The sequence below is a fragment of the Ciconia boyciana genome, chromosome 3 (assembly GCF_034638445.1).
Source record: "Ciconia boyciana chromosome 3, ASM3463844v1, whole genome shotgun sequence".
Lineage (NCBI taxonomy): Eukaryota > Metazoa > Chordata > Aves > Ciconiiformes > Ciconiidae > Ciconia > Ciconia boyciana.
Genome location: NC_132936.1, coordinates 38,040,810 through 38,064,659, shown reverse-complemented (window position 1 = coordinate 38,064,659; position 23,850 = coordinate 38,040,810). Strand labels below are relative to the sequence as shown.

Below are 23,850 nucleotides of genomic sequence, written 5' to 3'. Positions count from 1 at the left end.
ACACACTGCAGATCCCTGCAGTAACTGGGCTTCAACACCACAGTCCGTCCAGTAGCTTGCCCTGGATCCTCCATCTCCCTTGTTGTCTCACTCATTGCCAGACACACACCAATGGGTGTCTCAGTTGACCCCAGACCCCATGGTCTCTCCAGTTGGCTTGGACATCCTGGTTCCTTCAATAGCCAACTTCTCCAGCTGACTCACTCTGAGACACACACATATATATACACACACATCTGGCTCACTTAACCTACCCCCAGCTAGTCCAGGTTGATACTTGCTAGTGATAGACACCACACTCACTGCCAGTGCAGCACCCTGGGCCCACTGGCACCCATGACCCATGCTCTGACTCCAGTGTCTGGCACTTAGACCTCCATACACACACATGCACACAGAATAGAATCATAGAATGGTTTGGGTTGGAAGGGACCTTTACAGGTCATCTAGTCCAACCCCCCTGCAATCAGCAGGGACATCATCTACTAGATGAGGTTGCCCAGAGCCCCGACCAACCTGACCTTGAATGTTTCCAGGGATGGGGCCTCTCTGGGCAACCTGTTCCAGTGTTTCACCACCCTCGTTGTAAAAAATTTCTTCCTTAAATCTAGTCTAAATCTACCCTCTTTTAGTTTAAAACCATTACCCCTTGTCATATCGCAACAGGCCCTGCTAAAAAGTCTGTCCCCGTCTTTCTTATAAGCCCCCTTTAAGTACTGAAAGGCTGCTATAAGGTCTCCCCACAGCCTTCTCTTCTCCAGGCTGAACCACCCCATTTCTCTCAGCCTTTCTTCAGAGGAGAGGTGTTCCAGCCCTCTGATCATGTTTGTGGCCCTCCTCTGGACCCGCTCCAACCAGTCCATGTCCTTCTTATACTGAGGACCCCAGAGCTGGACGCAGTACTGCAGGTGGGGTCTCACCAGAGCAGAGCAGAGGGGCAGAATCACCTCCCTCGACCTGCTGGCCATGCTTCTTTTGATGCAGCCCAGGATACGGGTGGCCTTCTGGGCTGCGAGCACACATTGCCAGCTCACATCCAGCTTTTCATTCACCAGTACCCCCAAGCCCTTCTCCACAGAGCTGCTTTCATTCCCTTCATCCCCCAGCCTGTATTGATACTGGGGGTTGCCCCGACCCAGGTGCAGGACCTTGCACTTGGCCTTGTTGAACCTCATGAGGTTCACATAGGCCCACTTCTTGAGCTTGTCCAGGTCCCTCTGGATGGCATCCCATCCTTCTGGTGTGTCAACCACGACACAGCTTGGTGTCATCTGCAAACTTGCTGAGGGTGCACTTGATCCCATGGTTTAGATGAAGATATTAAACAGCACTGGTCCCAGTACGGACCCCTGAGGGACACCACTTGTCACCGATCTCCATCTGGACATTGAGCCGTTGACCACTACCCTCTGGATGCGACCATTGGGGGGGGAGGGGTGTACCTGTAGAAGCCGCCCTTATTATTCTGTGCATTCCTTGCCAAGTTCAGCTCCAGCTGCACCTTGGCCTTCCTGATCCCATCCCTAAACAACCAGGCAGCGTCCCTATACTCTTCCCAGGAAGAGCAGAAAGAGTCTCACCCAGGAAAATAGTTAGAAATGAAGTTTAATGAGAAGACAGGACACATCAGGCACAGGGCATGGCCAGTCATACCAACCAGCCTGTTTATACGCAGCCAGTCCTTTTTATCCCCTTATCTCTCATTTTTCCCATATCTATTCCTCCCCAAACCACCTTGGTCCCCACCTCTCCCCACCTTTGGTTCCTCCTCTAAACATCCCATAAGTCTTGTATGATTCCAAAATGCTCCTCCCTGCATCCCATACTAAGTCCCAAATGCTGGCAGGCAGCAATCCCCCTCAGTCTGCAGAGTGGTCCAGAGTGTCCCTGACTCTGGGTGCTGGGCGTCCCCATCCTGGCCCATGGGGTTGAGGCTGGGGACAGCCCTGGCAGGAGCTGAGCTGGGGGCTCCGTTGCCCGGACTGCGTTATTGGGGTTCCCCTGCCTGCCGCTGTGCCTCTGGGCTCCCTCCTTTGCATGTATGTGTGTGTGTGCGCACGGAGATGAGCCTTTTATCACACAACATAATCTACTCCTGTTTCCCTTTTTCCTCCCTCTCATCCCTCTTTGAAAACATCCTGTTTGTCTCTTTTTCCTTTTTCTTTTTTCCTTTTCTCTTTTTTTTTTCTTAAACAGGGACACAAATACTGGATTTACATTCTTTTATATTACAAGTGATTAATGTTCTGATGATTTCCACACCCAATGCCTCATTATTTTGGAGTGACATCTCAGCAGGCCCTTCTCCAAGGCTTCTCAAACTGTGCTCCAACCATATGCCTTAAGCAAAAGTTTAGTGCCCTCTCTGCTGAACATGACAGTTTTGCAAGCTTTTATACAGAATATAATCAATATGAAGTATTAACTGTAGCTGTATTGAATTTATCCTATCGTCTGTTGTTCACTTCAGAATACTCGTTGAGATCACATATGGAAGATCAGTACAAAGGGCAAAGTCATACCATGTAGAGTTTTAAATACACCGCTTCATCCTGTTCTTAGTTTTATGTGTTTGAGACATCAGAGTAAATGACTACTTAATGCAATAATGTGCCCCTTTAAATATCCTGTATTTGACACAGAACAAATCTTATTTAATATGCTCTCCAAATGCTGCTTTTAATCTCTTATATGCAAAAAGAAAACTGTTCAATACAGTTTTCTCCTATAGTTCGTGAGTGAAAGCCATCATTTCCATTTGTACTCTTTTCCTTGAAGTGTACATCACCATGAAGGGTTTGTGACAGTTAACTTTTAAAATAACCTATGTACTTTTATTCACCTTATTTCTATGATGAGAGACCTCACAGCAAGGATGGAATAACAATATGGAAACTAACCATCTAATCCAACTGGACACACTTTATCGAAGTCTTATTATTTCCATGTGTAAGAGGAAACTAAAGCCAACTGCAATACCCAATTTTTGGCATTCTCAGTATGCATTGTATCCAGCAAAAGAGAATTTCACTTTTCATTTTTATTTTTACAGCACAGTGATATTAGACATATGGACTTAACTTGATCATTTAAAGATCAAGTGTTTTAACTGAATAAAAAAGCAAGGTCTTTATTGTGCCTAAAGCAACACTGTTCTTTAAAAACTTGTAATGCTTTGTAAATATTATTCTAATCTCTTTTGCAGTATGAATATTCTTAAAAATAACTGGTATCAAAATTTTAGTACAGATGATAGAATCTTCAAGAATGGATATAAAGAGTAATGACAATACGGTTATAACACAGATTCAAGTCAACGAATTTATATGAAAGAAACTCGCCATGGATAAATTCAATGCCAAAGAGTTATATTCCAATTTATTCTGAGGTAGCATGTGTGATAAATTAACTAATATTTCTCAAGATACAAATAGTAGTTTCCTAAAAAATATGAATGTAAAATTATGAGCTATCATGAAACAAAGATTTGCTTTCAATATTGACAGAAATAAGTAGCCCTTTATTAAAGCATTTTAAACTTTGTTTTCTAAATAAGTTATATTTGTCAAGATACATCTCTGATGTGAAAAACAACCCCAAGGTGGATCAATCAGGTAAGTACCTTTCTCAGTGGAGGTCTGAGGAGAATAAAAACTCATTTTGTAGTTTCAGCAATATACTGAGCATCCCATGCTCTTCCAATAATATTTACTGATAAGCTTTTTTTCTTTATAACTCATTTTTTTCTCCAACACATATGCTTTCCTTTGTTATGACAGTAAATTATGAGATTGCTGCACAGCTTAGAATAGTTTCCTCCTCAAGTGTTAATAATAACACAAGACACTAAAAGACAGGCTCTTTTGGTTGAGTTACTTCACATTTTTGTAAGAATTTAAGAAAAATCATCACTTTCATCACTCACAGTTGACAGTACCTTATGACTTTACTAGATCTATTTTAATCAAAGAGGCTACCTGTAAAAGAAGGGAGGTCAAATACTAATTACTTAGAAGGATGATAAATATTTGATTCTCAAAGACGAAATTTTGGTAGAAAAAAAAATGAATGACCTTCATATAATTATATTAAAATGAATACAATTACTCTTTAAAATAAATTGTATCACAAAGATCAAGAAACCTAGTTTTCTGAGTCCTTATTGCATATTTAATTCAAAATTACATTCCTAGAACAATTAACTCTATTCCTTCCTACAAAAAGGCTAATTGCCAAGCTCTAACTACTGCCTGTGTGGTTTATATTTTGTGAATTTTAGAATCCCATTTCTCTCTAGTCCTATAATTTAACTACTCTAAGAACAGAATAACCGTAAAATAGTAGTCAGGAGCTGATGGACACAATTAGTGTAGATGTTTCTATAAACCAGTATCACTGATGTGCATAGGAAAGAAATCAAGTTAAGGGGAAAATCTGTATGCAAGTACAGATATAAAACATGTCAGAAAACTCAAAAGGACTTCCAAAAAAGTTAAAGCCTAATGCTCCAGATAACTGATACTGATGTACATCTCAACCTTTCAAAGCTGTTCTGTGCACACAAGCTCTACACATGTGTGAGCATCACCACTACTACACATGAACCACTTTCGCAGACTGCTTTCCTAATGAGGCCTCTGAACACTATGTCTAACACTGCATTATACTGTACTGGACCTGGCTGTTGCTCCTGTGTCTGAACATTCCTAGAATGTATTTTTAAGAAGCTTTGGGGATAAAACTATAAGAAAGGTAAAAAATTACATTAAAAACAGGCTATACGTAAAGATTTTTCCTTTGCCTCTGACAACATATCCTCCCTGCTTTTCAGTGAAAATTAAATTTTCTACCTTAGCAGATGCTATGCACAGTGCCTGGTAGGTACATGGTTTCTCAGCTGTTGAGTTAAAGTAATGCAAGCATCCACAAAACTGAAATTTAATAAAAATGTAAAAGAGAGTAACTTAAAAAAAAAAATGAAAAACTCAACTTTTAATGTAGTAATAAATATTCTTTCTATATGTAAACATATTCAGCCATGCAGAACACTTAAATACAAATAACCTGTGTACCTGAACTGTGGAACTGATTTCAGATGCAAATCCTCCTGTCAAGGGAGCCTCATGGCTAATCAGCAATCGCCCAGTCTTCACCACTGACTGAAAAGGAAAAACAAATCCCAAAAATGTAATCAAATTACAGCTCTTGTGATTTCTTACTTGCACTACTTGTGGAATATATGAGATACATGACATTATTAGCAGTGTTAGAATGTAGCTACTTTTCCCCTCTTGCATTTTCACTGAAAGATAAATCATCCTAAAAGTCTAAATTGAGTAATTAATAGGATGTTTTTATATTTACTATAAAAGTGTTTACATCTTCCACTCCATTTTAAGTAAATATCAAGAATAAAAATTGATTCTATTGAATATGAATTTACCCTATCAATGCAAACTGTAACATTTCTGAAGGAGAATAAGGATTTTAACACGAAGTCAGTAAAAATTTGGATCCTGAAAATACTAAAAGGCACACATGTAAAGAAATCCTTCACTGATACATATCTCTGCACAACCAGATCCTAGGTAAAGTCATGAATCATAGCTATTCAGAATGTAAAACTGTTAAAAAAATTTTAGCAAGAAAACAGTCATGTGGATTAATGCTGCTTATTTAAGTTTTACACAGCAATTAGAAGTAACATTTTCTGATTTTAAATGTCAATGTTTGTGCAGTTTTTATGTGATCTACTTTATAAATAATTACATAGCACAATATATACAGAAGGTGATCTAAGCATCTTTTAATCAGAAAACAAACTGGGTTCACTGTGAAACATAACAATGAAAGCAAAATATTTTTAATCTGATGGGAGTATAAAGCTTCACCACACCCAAATATTTTGAAGTTTATTGGAACTACATGCTAAATTGCCTAGAATCGAACAATATCAGATACCTTTGGTCAGAAATATGGCAGCAAAGTCTCACTTTTCATAATACACATTTTATAATTTCATAGTGTGTATAAAAAAGTGTCATGAACTTCTGGAGATGCACATCAGAAAAAAAATCAGAATAATGTGTATGTTAATCCTCCAAGAACAGTTACAGTCAGATTTTTAAGATAAGTATATAGCATACTGCTGGTGTACCATTAGTCATCAAGTGGAAAAGCCCAAGACAGTGCTAGCTATCAGGTCAAACTTTCTTAATGCTGTGATCTTCAATTTAACGTCTACACCAGCACATTCTCCAGTTGGGCAGCTCTGTGTTGTCCACATAATAGAATACATAAAGGCAATGCCTTAATTATACAGTTTTCCTTGTGATTCAAGTACTTTTTGAATTCTTTTGCTTTTCTAGCAATGACTCAATCGATGGCTCTAAGTAGCTCATCCACAGATGTACTGGCAAGTCACAGGCCTATAAACAAGATGATCCACATACTGTACTATGAAGTGGTTTGACAACATTCAGAGCTAAACAAGACAGGAAAAGGCACTTCAACAGTTGGAAAGTAATCCACAGTTACGTAGGCTGATTTCTTGACTTTCTTTTGCCAGCACTGGAAACTCATATCTAAGGAGCAGAGGCATTAACTGCACTATAAATCTGTCTAATACATCAAAACGACAGTTCGACAAACAAAATGGACACTCCAGTTTCAAGTTGCTATGATAAAACTGATACAACCAGTTTTAAGTTGCTACGGTAAAACTGATACAATTAATCAATTTTAAGGGTCTTGAGAAGCCTCTTATTTTAAACAAAGATTCTTTTGCATATATTTGTTCTGAGAGGTTCACACTTTGAAACATTGTAAGGTATCATTAAAGTTACAGATTTGGTTTCTCAGAATTTAATAATATGAAACGGACACTGTTAGAACGCATATAAGAAAATCCACATAGGATCAGACCAGTAATCCCGCAGGCCAGTATCCTGTCTCCACAGTGGAGATAATTTGATGCTTAGGAAAGAGTAAGAATAGGGCCTTTAATGTGTTCCTTCACCATTTCTCAGCCTCCAACTATTTTCACATCACAGGTTTCCTGAGTCCAATATGGTTTCTTGCTCTAAGTAACTGATAACTTTTCTTGCATGAATTTATCTGTTCTCAAATTGAATCCATGTAAACAATAAAGAAAAAAAAAAGGAAAAAATCTGATTTTGGAAACCTGCTTCTCCTATATGAAAATCCTTATTTTTACTTATGATTCCCAAGGGCTTCAAGGATTCCTTGCCTGTAGGAGCTTGTTAAGAGCGAGCAAGCAGCTGTGATCCCCAAGCATTGCATACAAGCATCTCAGCCCTGCTAAAAAGCACTATATATCACTCCTGGTAGGAAACCATGCTAGCATAGCTTTGGTGCTTTTGGTACCCATCCTAGCTTGTTCAGGGTCGGCGTGGGTACCTGCACCACATCGTGCCATGTAGAAATACCGTACAAATTCTTCTAATGGTTAAACCAGAATCAAAATGAGCAGAAATTAACTACTATACTGCACTGCAAATAGAGTCCTGGACTTTAAGGAAGAACATGAGTACTGCGATTCCTGAACATTACAGGCTCCCCTGCATCAATTTCTACTTCACATTTAACACTTGTTTCTAAGCTACAGTGAGTCTTTCAGAAAGACATGCAATCTTAATTATGGCATTTCCAGTGTTTGCAAACACATCACAGCTATTGGTGAGTTGTTCCAGTGTTTAACTGCCTTCCCTGCTGAAATTTTGCACCGTATTTCCAAACTGATTTGGCTGACCTCAACTTCAAGCTGTTGGTTCTTATTTTACTTCTGTTTGCTAGATGGAGAAGCTATCTATTATCACATTTCTGCTCCCCACATGAATATGTTAAGATTGTGATCAAATGATCTCTTAACCACACTTTTGCTAAACTAAGCAGGCTGAGCTCTAAATCTTTCACCATACAGCACACTTCCAATTCCTTCATCATTCTTACAACCCTGCCCAGAATCATCTCCAGTTTTCAATGTCCTTCTTGAAGAACACCCATCTGGAACCAGCATTCCAGCCTTTTTCAGAACAATGCCAAATACAGAGATAATGTAACCTCGATACTGCAGCTCGTGGATGTATGAGGCCTTTTGGCCAAAGCATAACAACATGAGTCCAGTTGCAACTGATGACTGCAATTCCCTGTTCTTGGGAAAGAGGGTTTTGCCATTAAAGGACAACTGCTTCTTGGAATAAAGATGGAAATAGTGTGCTTTTATTATTTCAAGATACCCAAATATAATTTTGTATGTTGAAAAATATACTGTGTGTCTGAACCCAGCTCAGTTGACGAACCTATCTTCTCTTTATCAGTGAGGAAGTGTCTATTTTATCTGTTTCTCCAGCTGTTTGTCACCTCTAACTTATCAGTAACAGTTTTAAATGTTTTCCATGTCTTTGATAGCATTTTAAAAAACAGATTAAAAATCAGACTCTGCAGTCTGAGAAACCTCAGTGACTTTATTTCCATTCACTAGCACTGCCTTTACATGACATAGTTAAGTCAATGCAGCACTAATGCCTTACTTCTCAACTATGATAATTTGTTTTGTGAGCATCTAATTATGAATTGTTGATCATATATTTCTAAGTTGTTTCTCCCCACTTGCTTCTTCCTTGCTAATTTTTCATAGTTTTATAGACTATTCCTTCTCACTGATTTGGGACACAGTTTTGGGGGTTTTTTTGTTTGTGGAAAAATTGCTCCATAAGGTATCAGATTAATAAATTACTGGTAGAAAGATACTTTGGTTCATCAAACATACTGGGTCTCTGTATGCCCTCTTCATTTTAATTATTATATTGTTTTCTTTACCTTACAGATGACAGTACTATACAGTAATAACAGCAGCCAATAGCAACCAATGTGATTTTCTTAAACAAATTTTTAAAATATATATTACCATGTAAAAATGTTTCAGACCATATAGCTTAGAAGAAAGTCGTAGCCCATGATGAAAAAGCCCAACCTTTTCCTTCATTGGTATTCTAGAATGGCTAACTTATTTAATTTCTATATCTTCATATGGATATTTCATCTTATTTCCTGTTTAATTAGTTAAAAGGGAAAATTTCAAAAGTAACTGCTTTACAATCCATAGGGCACAGTGGACATTGTTAATGATTATTTTCAGATATCAATGCTCTTCTGTAAAACATTAACTTCATTTTTAAAATATACTATAAAACATTAGTCCTTGTCAAATCAAATGAGGCAAGAAATCAATCTCCGGCATAACCAAAGCCCAACATTCAGAAGAGCATTTACAGTCCAAATAAATGCAGGACAGTAATATGCCGTAATGAGGTCCTCACCCTTCAAATTTAATAGGAAATACCACTGGTATAAAACTGGAGAAGACAGTGGTTAAATCAGCACAGTGTAACAAATTGGCCAGCATAGAATCCAACCATTTTATCACCTTTTAAAAAGGCAGATAGTTGAAGTGTTTGGGTTTTTTTTAATTTGCATTAGCTAGAGAAAAGGATAACCTTTCAATGAACAATCTATTTTGTCTCCTCAACCAGAGACTTCCTGTATTTTTATAAGGGCTTGATTCTCCTCCATTTCCCCAACATCCCCGCTCTATCTTCCAAAACCCCAGTCTTTACATTTCTTCTTCCCTCAGTAAGAGATTAAAATTTTGAAACCCATGCACATTCTGCAGCTCCTGTAGAGGACTTTTAAAAACGCATCTTCAAAAAAAAAAAAAAAAGGTGTGGCTTAGGAGATTGGCACTGATAAAAATGTTCCTTCTTTATGTCCACAACCAGAGGGTGTTGTTTGCTGATCTTTAAAGTCCAGAGAGACTTCTGAAGGCGCTAAGAGATTCTGTAGGTATCTCCTATCTCAAATTAAATGAAAATGGAAACTTTTTTTTACCATCCTTAGTAACAAACCGTAGAGGAAAGTCAGAAGCAACACCCAGGAATTTAGAGAGCATGGCTCCTCTTTGTGTCACAGGCACTCTGCACTTTCACACTGAGTTCAGCTGATGCAACCTTGGCTGCTCCCAAAAAGGAGAGGTCCTACCCTACCCAGAACCTCCTGTTCCCAGCCCATCCCTGGCATCTCCTCAAGCACTGAAGGGGCCAGGGGGTAAGCCAGTTGAAGGAGATAATTTGATTTATCCTGCAGCAGTGTACAATTAGCACAAAGCCACCCCAGAGACAGATTTCAGAGATCAGAGGCAGATCAGGATTCGCTCACAGAAAGCTTCAGCAGTGTCCCCTCCCTCTGGAGGGCAGCTGAGACCCAGGTCACAGCACACCACTGTCACCTGTGCTTTATCCCGTCATCAGAGAAAAGACTCTAGGGCTTTCAGCTACTAAATTAACCCTAAAACAAAACCAGAAACCAGTATTGGCTATACTTTTCCACCTCAATTTCATTGTCAGGACTGTTTTACATCTATGTCATCCACAAGGATGACAATTGACATTGCGTCAGAGCAAAAGGCTAGCAGCATGATCACCCTGATAATGAAATGTAAAAAAAAAAACCCTAATGCCTTTGCAAGACTAATGCTTTCAGATTGCACTCTGAAGGTTTTCTGAACTGCAGCTGAGTGCTTTTGCAGTGAAGCAGCTGAGCAAATTATTTTCAACCTCCCTGACCACAGTCTTTATCCAAGAGTTTCTGTAATCACTTTTCTGTTCAACTCTCAATTCGTCATGTTGGCCGCTTTCTACTCTCCTACAGGCACTGATGATAGAAGAAAACAACACAAGTCTGGCACTTCCAAGCAATTTGAAATCTCAGTGCTGACAGGACCAATAACATACTATGCCCTTACTTAGGAGAAAGCAGACTTAAGCCAAAATGAGTTTGATGGTCAACTGCATTTTACAATATTACTCTATACATATAGCAACAGCACTACTTCCAGTGTAACCAGCTGCTTCACTAACACAGCAACTGTCTTTAAAGAAATGATCGAAGTCAGAATTAGATTATAAATGGCTGTTATTGTGTCACAATAGCAAGTTGCTTATTTTCTTTAAAAAGAAAATCTTGTTCTCAGAATAAAAAGATTTTCCATCTCTTACAGAAAAGGAATTATTTTTATGCTCGCTTTCACATTTGAAGTTTTGCATACTTTTGGTCATGTTCTTTAGAGACTACAAAAAATTCCTGCATAATTGAAAAAAATAGCTTTCTGAAATCACTTTAAAGAAGCTGGCAAAAGTACTGAAATTGTATTTGTATTATATCTCATTTCACACTAAACATGTATGCAAACAATTATAAAGTTATATAAAAATTATCATTAATAGATACATGCCTTTACTCAAAGCCAATCAGAATATGGAAGCTTAAAAAAACCCTACAACCTGGTAAATTTTCAATAAATGCCTTGGAAAACGTTTTTTCTTTTTTATTTTTAGAACAGCTTTAATGAATTTGTGCTTGGAAATTGTAAAACCTGAGGGAGGCTACTTTCCCCAGCCCATTAGTTCTACTTTCCTTTTAATGTTTCAATAACAAATGAAATTGCATAGCAGCATTCTTGGTACTGAATATCATAAGCATAGGGATAGAAATAAGATCCCAGATTTTTATTCAGCATTTCCCACAGAGAAATGTATAACATAACCTGCCAGATGAATCACTGAGGATTACATTTACCAAGCACGTGCAGATCCGTAGCATGACACATTAGGTCCAATGTACCCCAGATACAATGAACTGTTTGTGCATGTGATATACTGACAACCTTAACAAATGCAGTTACTATGTCCCCAATTTCCAGACATCCTAGAGCCACGTTGGAGTTGTGGAATCTGTGGAAAACCAAACAGACCCTCAAGCATATTTTTTTTTTTTTTTTTTACCAGGGTGCAAAGAGAAGGAATAGAAGGGAAGAGGAATAGGATGTGTCCTAAGAGCCTAGAGATGCAAAAGTCCTGTAACTGCCTAATGATCATGATCTAGTTTGCAAATTATAACTATCAGTTGCACAGAAGAACTACCTTCTCCTAGAAGCAGTAAAAGCTAGGAATAGTTTGCACTCTTTAAAGCTCCAACACAGCAGAAAAAATAATTCTTAACATTAAAGAAAAAATATTAAATAATTAACCTGAATTAAAAGAAAATAAAATAACAACATTTGGTGTGGTTTTCAACAGTACTAAATTCACAGAGAAGGAAAATAAGAGCGAGCTTCAAATCTACTATATCATGTCTACGCTACACTCCCAAGTTAACTGAAACTCATTTATCAGTAAAATCAAGATGCAAAGACAAACAAATGACATGACAAACCCTTATTTCATCACAAACAGCTCAACAGCCCAAAGTATGAATAAGGTTTCTCAGTCACTGGTAATGAGACAGTCAGCCTTACACTCATTCTGTTAAGATTCATAAGGCTAGAGTAAGTATAATAACATAGAGTATTACAATATCATCACAGAGAATCCTAGCTGAACACTGGCAACAGTGTATGTAGATCAAAGATAAAACTACTTAGAAAGGGAAAAACATAATTCTTATTCCATCACTTACGAAGGCCATGGGAGAAAAATCTTAAACAAAACTTTTCAAACAATAAAATAAAAAAGCATAGGCAGTTCTGTAATAGACGAGTATGCTGATTAACAGCAGGGAATGAAAAAGAAAATTCACGTTTTTTAACTTGACACAAATAGCTAAAATGTTGCCAATCATTTTAACTGATCCACATTAGCAGAGCACAAATAATCTTTGCCTTCCTGCTAGTAGTTAACCAAAACAGAGGCTTTTAATCCGTTACTGCCTACTCATCAGCTGATGCAACCAAGGTTTGTGCTTTCTGATCTACAAGCCTGGAATTCATTGACTGCAGATGCATGGCCCGAGGCTGCTGCAACAGGCTGTGGCCTGGACGGAGCTTCCCCAAAGCAAAAGGATCTGCAATAAGTAATTTACATGGTGAGGACGAGCAGATCCATTAGGGCTCCCAGACTGCAAAGAGCACAAAGATGAACAGGCATGGACTCTAGTTTCTCACAAAGAGACCCAAAACACGGTCCTTGGAAGGAGACAACAGTAACAGGAAACAGGGACTACTGACAGAGCAGAGAACAGCCCTCCACTAGAGCCCGACACAGCAGGAGACCTTAGCACATGAGGGCAAAGAGGCTGTCCCTGCTGCACAACCCTCCTAAGACACTGTGACTATACCCTTACCTGCCTGCTCTGGAGCAAAAGACAAAAACAAACAAAAAAAACAAAAACTACAACCCAAAACTTGTTAGTCTACCTCCTTTCCAATTAATTTCAAATCAGAGTAAAAGACCAGCTATTAGAGAAAACAAAGTTCTAAAAGCATAGTGCATTACAACTCCAAGTATCATAATAATGAAGAAAAAAAGGTAGAAAAGAGAAGTATTAAAAATGTATTTGCTGCCTAATGAGCTATCTACCTGAAACCAAACGATTAATGCTTCATGAAATAAATCATCAAAACATGTACTAAGGTGTAGCATACTGTAGACAACTCTCATACTCAACTCCCATTGAGCGCTCTCAAAGTCATTATTATGCATTCAAATATTGATTTCTAATAAGAAGTAAAGCTCCCAGAAAAGAGTTCAAGTTAATTTTACATGACCACTTTCAATCTGTTCTCCCTAAAACCTCAGTCTTGCTGTACTTCTACCTGGTTACTACTTCCACCAACTCCATAGTATTAGCCCAACATAGTCGGATTAAAATCCTAATGACAGCTCGAAGGAAGGGGAAGGAACAATCTGGAACACAGGAAACGGTTGGACTGCATATTTGACAGCAGCAAAGGCAGAAGCAGGAGGGGATGCTAACAGCAGGATGTGGAAAGAAAGAAAAAAAACCCATACTTTTATATATAGCCAGCTGTCCATCATAAATCTGACCTTTGACTTCTTTGCCTGCAGAGGTGCTCCCCAGCCAGGCACTCCGGGTCTCTACCATCACAAGCTCTTCCCTTCCAGGTGAACAACCTGCCATTTGACCTTGCTGAAATTCATAAAGCCACAGGCAGCCCATTCCTCCAGCTTGTCTATGTCCCTCCAGAGGGCAGCCCTGCTCTCAAGCGTGTCACTCATTTCCCCCTCCCCAGAGTTTGGTCTCATCTGTTAAGCTTGATGAGGGTGCACTCCGTCACCTCCTCCATATCACTGATAGTGAAGTTTGAACAGGACAAGTCCCAGTACAGAGCCCTGCGGTACTCGCTTGTCACTGGCCTCCAGGTAGAATACCGTACTCTACCCATTAACCGTGACCCTCTAGGCCCAGTCACGCAGACAGCATTTTACATATCCAGCTGTCCATCTGATCAGAGCATAACATCCTAACTTGGATATAGCAGTATTCTGGGAGATAGCATCAAAAGCCTTGCTGAAGTCAAGGTAAGTGTCATCCTTTGCTCACCCCTCGTCCACAGATCCAGACACTTTTATCACAGAAGGCAATCACGCTGGGCGAGCATGAGTTAGCCCTAGCAAGACCATGCTTATTTTTCCTCATCTGCTCCTTAATATGTTCAGAAATTATGGGAAACTTTCAGTCTGGGTGAAGAACACTAGTTTTAGTGATTAAAAATGGCAAAGCATTTACTGATAATTCTTTTATGAAATATACAAGATTTTCCTAAATTTGATCACAAAAAGGCAAGCAAGTGCTCACTGAAGCAGGAGACATGCATCTGTAAGCAGTCTGAGTGCTGTCAGCAAGATGAACCACAGTAGGGAGCACCCCGGCAATCTCAGTACACATTTGCAGAACTGTATTCTAAATCATTATTTAGAAAATATTATTACAGTTTTCTTTTCAGGCAACTCTTCAGTCAGTTCTGGATGATGGGGCACAGTGTACTCTCAGCAAAGCTGCAGATGACAAAACTGGGAGGAGTAGCTGATATGCAAGATGTTTGTGCTGCCATTTGGAGGAACCTGGACAGGCTGGAGAAATGGGCTGACAGGAACCTCATGAAGTTCAAAAAGGGAAGTGCAAAATCTTGCACATGGGAAGGAACAACCCCATGCACCAGTATATACTGAGGGCCACACAGCTGGAAAGCAGCTTGGCAGGAAAGGGACATGGGCATCCTGGTGGACGCCACGTTGACCACGAGCCAGAAAATGTGCCCCTGCAGCAAAGAAGGCTAATGGTGTCTTGGGTTGCATTAGCAGGAGTGTTGCCAGCCAGTCAAGGGAGGTGATCCATCCCCTCTACTCAGCATCAGTAAGGTCACACCTGGAGTGCTGTGTCCTGTTCTGGGCTCCTCGGTACAAGAAACATGGACATGCTGGAGAGAGTCCAACGAAGGGCCACAAAGATGATTAAGGGACTGGGATTAAGGGATCTCATCAATGTATTATACATACCTGAAGGGAGGGTGCAAACAAGACAGAGCCAGGCTCTTTTCAGTGGCGCCCAGTGACAGGACTGCATAGTTTATGCTATTATGCTGATGTTGCATAATGCACTGGTTAAACCTCTCCACTTTGAAATCCACATCAGGACAGATCTTTTCCCCAGTTTAAAATGTATGCATGGCAGGAAAAGTTCATAAAGAACTAATGTGACCACAGCTGGGATGCACATATGAAACATCTTGCAGAGAAATGTTAGCGCAACCATAAAACTTACTGCCTCAACACACTAGGATTTTATTATTCCAATATGTATCATTTTACACTATAAATGCCAAAAATAATTCTGAAAGACTAACGTGGCTTCTTCCTGCATAGCACCGAAAACATAATGCTGTAGTGTGAAGAAAGTGGTGCAGAGATAATGAGAAATGAAAACAAGCACAGGAGTACTGCAAAGTAACGTGGAAAATTTAAAAAATTACAATCAAATCCAAAAGGGTTGGCTACACAGCTAGGCAGAACATCCTAAGAAGCAATGAAGAGAGTGGATAATAAAACAGTTATGGCCTTTACATCCTACATAACATTGTCAGGGTATGGCTGAGATGTTCAATGGAGAGATTTATAAGCTTCCTGCAAAGCCAAGAACCAAGGACAGATTCCCAATGTGTAGGCACCATAAAAACACAGAGCAGCAGAGAATTCCTCTCCAAAACAACTTTCAATTTAAATAGCTGAGACTGTGAAAAGAGAAAAGAGATACGACACACAGCAGGGTGCATCTCAACACAGTTTGGGCTGCTTGATATAGTTTTTAATAGAAGAGTGCTAAACTAGATTAAAAGGACTGATATTCTATCAACCAGTGACTAACTTTCTAATGCCTTTCAGTAAACTTACCCTTGTAAGACAACGCTGCTACAAACCCTCTTGTAATACTTTCATAACACCATTCTACATACCCTAAAGCAGTTAATTGCTAAGAAAACAGTAGCTACTAATAATTGTCATAGGAAGCGGAGACAACGGAGAAAAATTATGTTTTGTGCAGATGGATACTCCTGCTTAAACTGAAAATATTTAGGAAAATACAAACCAACTTCAGTAAGAGATAGGCAAAGAAAAATTACTTCTGGAATTCCACAGCATGACCTCTTGATAGCCTCAAGATAAATTGCTACATACACACTGGAATCAATTGTTTAGGAAAGAAAACTGATTCAGAAGTCAAAAGCAGATTTGAAAATAAAACCCACCTGGCTCATTCTTATCACTTCATACACACTATATTGATTTTATTGCATTCTTGTCCTCCACCTCTTTACATCTCATTTGTTCTCTGATACTGGAAGCTCTCTTTAACAGTAACAATGTTTTTAATATACATTTGGTACAAGGAGTCCCTGTTTACTTCTGAGGACTCCACATACAACCTGGATAACACTACTGAAATAAGCAACATGAATATACAAAAAGCTTATTTTGACCAAATGCCTCTAAATCTCCCAATCATTGTCTTCTGGTAATAACTATGAACAGATTCCTTAAATAGTCTTTTTAAGTATAAAGGCAACTGAAGTAATGGAAAATATTCATGAACCTGCTGGACTGGTAACTCGTAATTCCTCAATACTTTGAACTGTATTTGCCTACTTAACCACAATAAAATACATCTATTCAAACAACCTTTCTGAGCGTGTAGCCTAAAACATAAAATTTAATAGTAAAGGTTTTTTCAGAAAACAAGAACTTCAGCGGCAGCCTCCAAACTTCACCAGTCCGACCAGTAGTTAATAACGCACCATGGACAAATTTGTCCTTCCTTCCCCCACTAGGCTACGTTTTAATTCCCTGTTTATGGAAGCAAAATTAGGAAGTTTTGGCAAACACAGCAAATACAGATGGACAATGCTGCACCAAAGAGATCCTTTTCACTAAAGAGGTCCTTTTCATCCCAGAAATCTTCATGGACACATTATAAGACCCCCTTCAAGTTTCTATGGCATCACCACATTCAGTTGACATTCCATGGAGAGAAGTCCTTTTCTGAGGCTTTTTATTCCCTTATTTTAATTACACTGTTAAACATACAAAACAGTCTTCATAAATTAACTTGCTTCTTCAGTTTTTCTATACTCATGCTCAAAACTAACATTTATTTTAGGTGTCAGAAGTTATAAGTCTATTAATAAGTTAATATTTACATCTGAGATTAGTTAGCCCTCATTTCACCTTTCAGAAATTATGTGCATATTGTTTATTAATAATCGCAGGTTTTGAAAATTCCAGCTGTCCCACAAACTCCTGGAATAATCAGGCTGTAATAGCACATATCCTTTTCACTATAATACTTTTTTATTAAAAAAAAAAAAAAACAACCAAACCAACAACAACAAAACCCACCAAGGTTTAAGTTTGAGTGGTTTTTTGAGGTTCCCCCAAGCCAACTTTTAAGGAAAGACTGCAGTCTTCTACAGCCAAAAAGGCAGGGAAAACACCCACATTGCATGAGATGCAAGTCCCAAACTTAGAGGCACCTACCTCAGGACTACCAAGGTACCTAAACTCCTGAGACACTGAGGATCTAGCTAGCTTTATTTATCCCCTTCCTCGTAACCATCACCTTTCCCTTTTCAGCACCCTAGCTCTTCCAGGTGCTTTAACTCTCATTTAGACTCATATGGAAAACTAAGACAGCAAAGCTGTTAATTCTACTGCTAAGTCATGAAACATTATGAGGATGAACAGTGGATCAGCTAGATTCCTATGTGCAATTTATTCTTTTATTCTTGAAAAAGAGATGGGATCTTGGCCAGTTCTGAAAGAGCTCCCATGGACAATCCAGTTATTTGTAAGATTCATAAATCTTCTGTTAGTCCAAGTGTGGTACTACACTTTCTGTGCAGAACACCAGATAAACAACCTCTCCAGGTATTTTGGAGGATCCAAGAATGGGACAACTAATTCACTGCCATACTCACACCGCAATACACACACAAAAACACTGTCTGGAACAAATTTTAGCAGTATTCATCCACAAGCAAAACACTGTGCTGTCAGATATGACCCACGTAACAGGCCTCCTCAGAATAATTTTATTGAAGCTAACTATAGGTTTGGAGAACTTGAAAAAAGCAAACAATTATTCTTAAAAAAAAAAAGAGCATCAGGTCACCAAGAAAACAAGTAAAACAGTCTGAAATTTTATTGCTGAACTCACCATAATAATTTCATTTTCCCCCATAAAATTACACAGTAGCTTCTAACGCAATTCAAATAACCATGTAGGACAGACAATAGTTAGAGTGTCCCAGCAAAAAGCCTGCTTTGATCAACCCATGACACAACAATAAAAGATGTACAGAAACAATATGAACCACCCTCTTTCATCTTTACAATTACATTAAAACTGTAATGAAAAACCTAACAAAATATGTGGCAAGTTACACACACCTCCTAATACAAAGGCTATCAGTCAATAAGAAGGTGCAGCATGTGTCTGAAAGCCAGTAGGCAGAACAACAAGAGACAGATGCAAGATAGCCTGCAATTGTCATTTACTACCTGGGCACCCTTTCTATTTTCCAAATAGAAAGATTAAAATGAAACTGATGTTTCCTAAAGCTGTAGATGAAGAGAAAGACTGTGAGAAGAATAATATAAGACCTTGAAGGCAGAACAGACAGAAGAAAAACATGAATTCTGGAAAATGAGAAGTGCAGAAATGTAGATTAAGAAAAGAACAGCAAGAAAAAAGAAAAGGCCAAGGCAAGAGAGATGACAAGTTGCAGAAAGAAGAGACCTGGATTTTGGAAGGTATGGAACTGAGAAAAGTGTTGGCAATATCAGTTGTGGCATACCACTTGTCTGTTTTTCTCTGTAGTTCATATTGGAGTTCTAGCATGACCAGAACAGCACCAAGACTTTGTTCTGGCCACGACAGTCCACTATTAGCCTGATCTATGGAATTCGCTCTTTATCCCTATACAGTGGCTTCAAAGATTCCCTTCCATCTGCTTCTGCTCCATTCTAAGGCTTAAGCCCCCTGACAGTCTTCCAATGTACTAATGTAATTGTTTACCTTTCTCATTCAGGAGAAAAAAAAAACAAAAACACAAACCACACACCCACAATGCTCACAGAATCCCTTCTAAGACGTAAAGCATCCTCACACTACTATGTTGAGCTGATCTGACCAAGCACCTCACCAACCTTTCAACAGAAAAAGGAGATTGAAAGTAAAGTTGTAAGACTAGTGTGAATAGCACATGAAATCTAATAAAACATCAACTATCTGTAAGCTAATCATACCAGCCAGAACAACTGATAACACAACTAATCAAGTGTAAAGTTTCAGAACTGGGCAAAGGGGTTTGTTTTTTTGACCAAAAACAAGAACAGGGAAATTCTGTTCTACTCCTTACCAAGAAGTTGGCATCACATGAAAATAAGCCTCCTTGATCAAGGAAGACATTCTATGCTTGAAAACACTTTTGTCCTGAGTCAGAAATCATCTAAATCTCTCAGCAGGGAAAAATATTGCTAAGTTGATTCCCATTCCCTGCATCTATTTATCTAACCCACAGATGGTCCGTGCTCTTGAGGTTCTCACGAACAACCCAAACAGCTTATCAATTACCCTTACGATGTACACAAATAGCAAGTGAAAGTTAAAAGGAGATTTCTCAATCCAAGACTAATACGCAGCCTTCTAAAGAGAGACAGATGTTTAAAGAGGTTGTTCTAGATCTTCAAACTTTCATAGATCCAGAGTTTGGCTAACATAACGAACTCAGCCCTAACTCAGTGCTCTCTAGTTGCCAGATGTTCACAAAACATTTTAGACACAGAAGAAGGGAACATCAATAAGTTTCTAACCACCAGTAAAAGACCTGTGAAGATGTCTTTCAAGTGTGTGGGGGGGAGAACCACTTTGTTGACATTCTTCTTAACAACTGTCTTTTTCAAGTTGATGTGATTCTTTGTTTTCCTGAAAGAATCACATCAAGGAAGACCAGAGTATGTATGCTAAATCTGAAAGCTAGTGCATTTCATAATCTGAATAGCCATTCTGAAGAGCTACACTTCACTTCCAAAAAAAAATTTCACTAAAAGTCCATAAGAAGCGGGAGCTTCAGCATCTATGCATCAGCATCTGCTTCATTTCTATTTCCTGAACTTAACTCCAATTCTGATAGCACAAATTCATACAGCTCATCACAAGACAGATGAATCCATTTCACTGCAGCTGTTGAACACACTTATGCCTAGAATTCATTGGATTTAGCATGTGAATTACACGGATTATATGGGAAAGCATGAGGCAATACAATGGAAAGATCTGAGAAAAATAATCACTAAATTTAAGAAAAATATGAACTAGACCAAGATGGTCAAGTAGGTGTCTGAAAATGAGACCTGTGCCATCTTTGACCCCTTTCAAAAATAAGCATTAGCAGGTGTCTAATGGATGTGATAACTATTTGAATGATACCGATTGTTTACAGAATTTTGTGCCAAATATCTTGCAAACCTATGTTTTAAAAGTTACTGTCCCTTGTTTATGTTCTTCTGAATACATTTTTTTCCTGTATTACTTCCCATTTAAATTAATTTTTCTAAAGCAACAACCAATTCCTCTTCTCTCTTCATTCAGTTCTATATTTTGTCCTATTCTCCTTTCTATTTTTTGTGCCCTCTTCATCAAAACCATCTAAGCATCCTCATCTCATTTCTTCTTCAATCTCCATTCTTTTCTATCAGTTACACATTCTCTGTATCTGACCTACCTCAACTTACAGAGGAACGAATAGTCATTTTCAAGCTATATATTCATTTTCAGCCTGTTAGCCAAGGAAATGAGGGTTCTGTGACCTGATCTTATTTTTCTGGTTATTTGTCAGTCTCCTGATAGCCATTTTGCAGCCAAATGCAAGTCTTAAAGATATTAAGTTCGTGCAAGCTTGGTAAAAATCAGTCTCTCTGGGTGAGGGAGATTAGTACTCCTAACTTAGTAACCCAATAAAAGAAAAGCTGCACTTAACACTATCTTTCCCACAGCTCTTTCAGCAATCAGCAAGCACCGATAAGCTGTCTTTATTGCTACTTTTTGTCTAGCCAGCCATTTAGAAAGGAGCTGAGCATCCTAATGGAGGTAAATGGAGAACATGGAATGATGGAAGGTAGGAAATATTGAACATAAATCCATAGAAAAACAGGCTTCATTACTCATGCAGTAATTATTTTTCATCCTTTATCATAATGTTGTTACGACTTTGTCACATACAACTGGTCCAGAAAACAGGAAAAGTAAAAACTACAAATTTATACAGACTGAGTCATCAAGTAAACAGAGGTTGAGATTCAGCAATCTTTCCTTTATAGATAAACTTGAGTTTTATAATCTATTACTCCATTTTCTGGCAAATGCCACTATTAAAATCTTCCAGCATGTTCCATCAACATCTGTCTTACATAGCCAAGCTAAAACTAATAAAAATATTAGGTCACACTAAAGTAAGAACTTTTCCCAGTGCTCAAAGACATTAAAAAGGTTAATCATGTGCCTTTTAGTTCTATTTGTACTCAACCAAATTCATCCTGCACTTCCATTAAGTTCAATAGTCTTTGTGCACAAGTGACATGCTACTTAGAGCTATAGTAAGCCAATGACATTTGATGGGTTAGCACAGGACAATAAAGCAGTAACATACAAAGTGGCCTAGAAACTGTCACAAAATATATGCATTTTTCACTGACGTCAATGGAAGTCTCTTCAATGACAAACACCAAATCAAGCCTCATATTTGACACAGACATTTCTTGCCACACAACAGAGCTACATTTAATTGCTACACTGAATCTTTTAACAGAAGTGTTAGCCCAAGAATCACTACTTCTAGTGAGTTTAAAATGTACACAAAAGAAAGTCTATCTATAGACCAAGAAATTGGTCTATATTTTACTTTTAAATAGCCTCTCCTGATGAGCTGAAAAAGTCATGAAACTGACCGGGGAAAAACAGCCTGCTTCCATTAACTGACATGATTTTTTCCATTGTACTGATCACCATAGCATCAAAATGAGTCAGCAGCATGAACAAATTATCAGCATTATAAATATTCCATATCTATTTAGTGTATGCTCCACAAAGAACCAACTCTTTGGTTTCTTGTATTCAACATGATACACAGACATTAGCATTTTTCACTTAGATCAACAGCTTAAAAGATGTGTTGAATCCTTTACATACTTATCAACTAAAAGACAGCAGTCATCTTTGTACATGACAGAATAAATACTCAAAGCCTGTAAATCATTCACTCCAGAGTTCTGAATATTGCTGAATAATAAAGTCTTTGTTCCCTCTTTTCTGCTTATTGTGTATTAACATATCTGAGACATGGTGTTTACTCTAGACACTTTGAAATGTGATAGTCTGAGACTAAGTGTCACATGAAGATTTTTTCCCCAAAATCACTAAGGCAGTTTTTATGTTCAACGGCAGATATGATGCAGACAGAAAACCATGAAGTCGGCGTAAGAACCGTACAAGGCGCAAATGAGCCCTTCTTGTCTGAAGCTTTGATTTTGTAATGTACTGCTATTGAATAACACTCATTCCAAGTCAGAAATTAATTCTGCATCACTGTAATCACTGAAATGCCTGTAGAGATCTCCTCATTTACATCCTCTATATATGCAAGGACCAGAGACAGAAGACATTAAATACGGCTCCCTAGAAATACCAAGGAGCTTTGTATGTCTCAGAGCATGACAATGAAAGAAGCGTAACCAAACTTGTCAACTAAGCAAAACTATATTGACCAGAATGTCAATTCATTCTTGGAGAGCAATAATTAGCAGAGCTGTAGATCTGTTACGCATCTTTATAAAACTTGGTTTGGTAGTGGAAGGGCCAGAGGGAAGACCAATTACCCAGCATTCTAAGGGGTAACCAAAGTGTGGTTGTTTACTAGTTCTCCCCATTTTCCTACTCTGAGCAACATTTGCATTTGCTTACAGAAAACCACTGTACACTCCTTTTCACAGAAGCTCATCAACTTACTGCTCAATAAGAAAATCTGCGTTCTCCGATATTCTTTGGAGCCCTGTTTTTGCAGAAAGCTTTCAATGAGCAGGTTTATCAGGGTTTCTAGATTTCTCAGGTAAAATTTTCTGGAGTAGAATGTAATCATTTTAGAGACTGTTGCTTAGCCTTTGTTGTCACTTATTTTCCTCTAAGGGGAATTGGTAAAGCAGATATTAAACAGCTAGTATGCAGAATTCAGAAAATTGGAAAAGGGATTAAGTGGTTGTGTTGTAGTGCCTTGAAAAAAAAAAAAGACAAAAAGATCTAAATCTTTAAAAGATCTTTTGACAAAAGATCTAAATCTTTAAAAGCGACTGGAAGCCCAAAACTATGAATATATTTACATAAGACAACACAGGAAAAAAGGAGAGATTAATACATATTTTATAAATG

At 38.4% G+C, this 23,850-nt stretch overlaps 1 protein-coding gene across 7 annotated transcripts in view; it reads right to left on the bottom strand.

The window, feature by feature from the left end:
• BCKDHB (branched chain keto acid dehydrogenase E1 subunit beta) overlaps nucleotides 1-23,850 on the bottom strand; it is a 165,525-nt gene that overhangs the window by 81,939 nt on the left and 59,736 nt on the right. For 6 of the 7 annotated variants that reach the window (XM_072855353.1, XM_072855351.1, XM_072855352.1 and 3 more), the window contains exon 9: nucleotides 5,073-5,159. The exons of the other annotated variant lie outside the window; for it this stretch is intronic. In XM_072855353.1, the coding sequence (XP_072711454.1) occupies nucleotides 5,073-5,159 (87 nt within the window). The remainder of the gene's footprint in view (nucleotides 1-5,072; nucleotides 5,160-23,850) is intronic. 7 annotated transcript variants of the gene reach the window in all.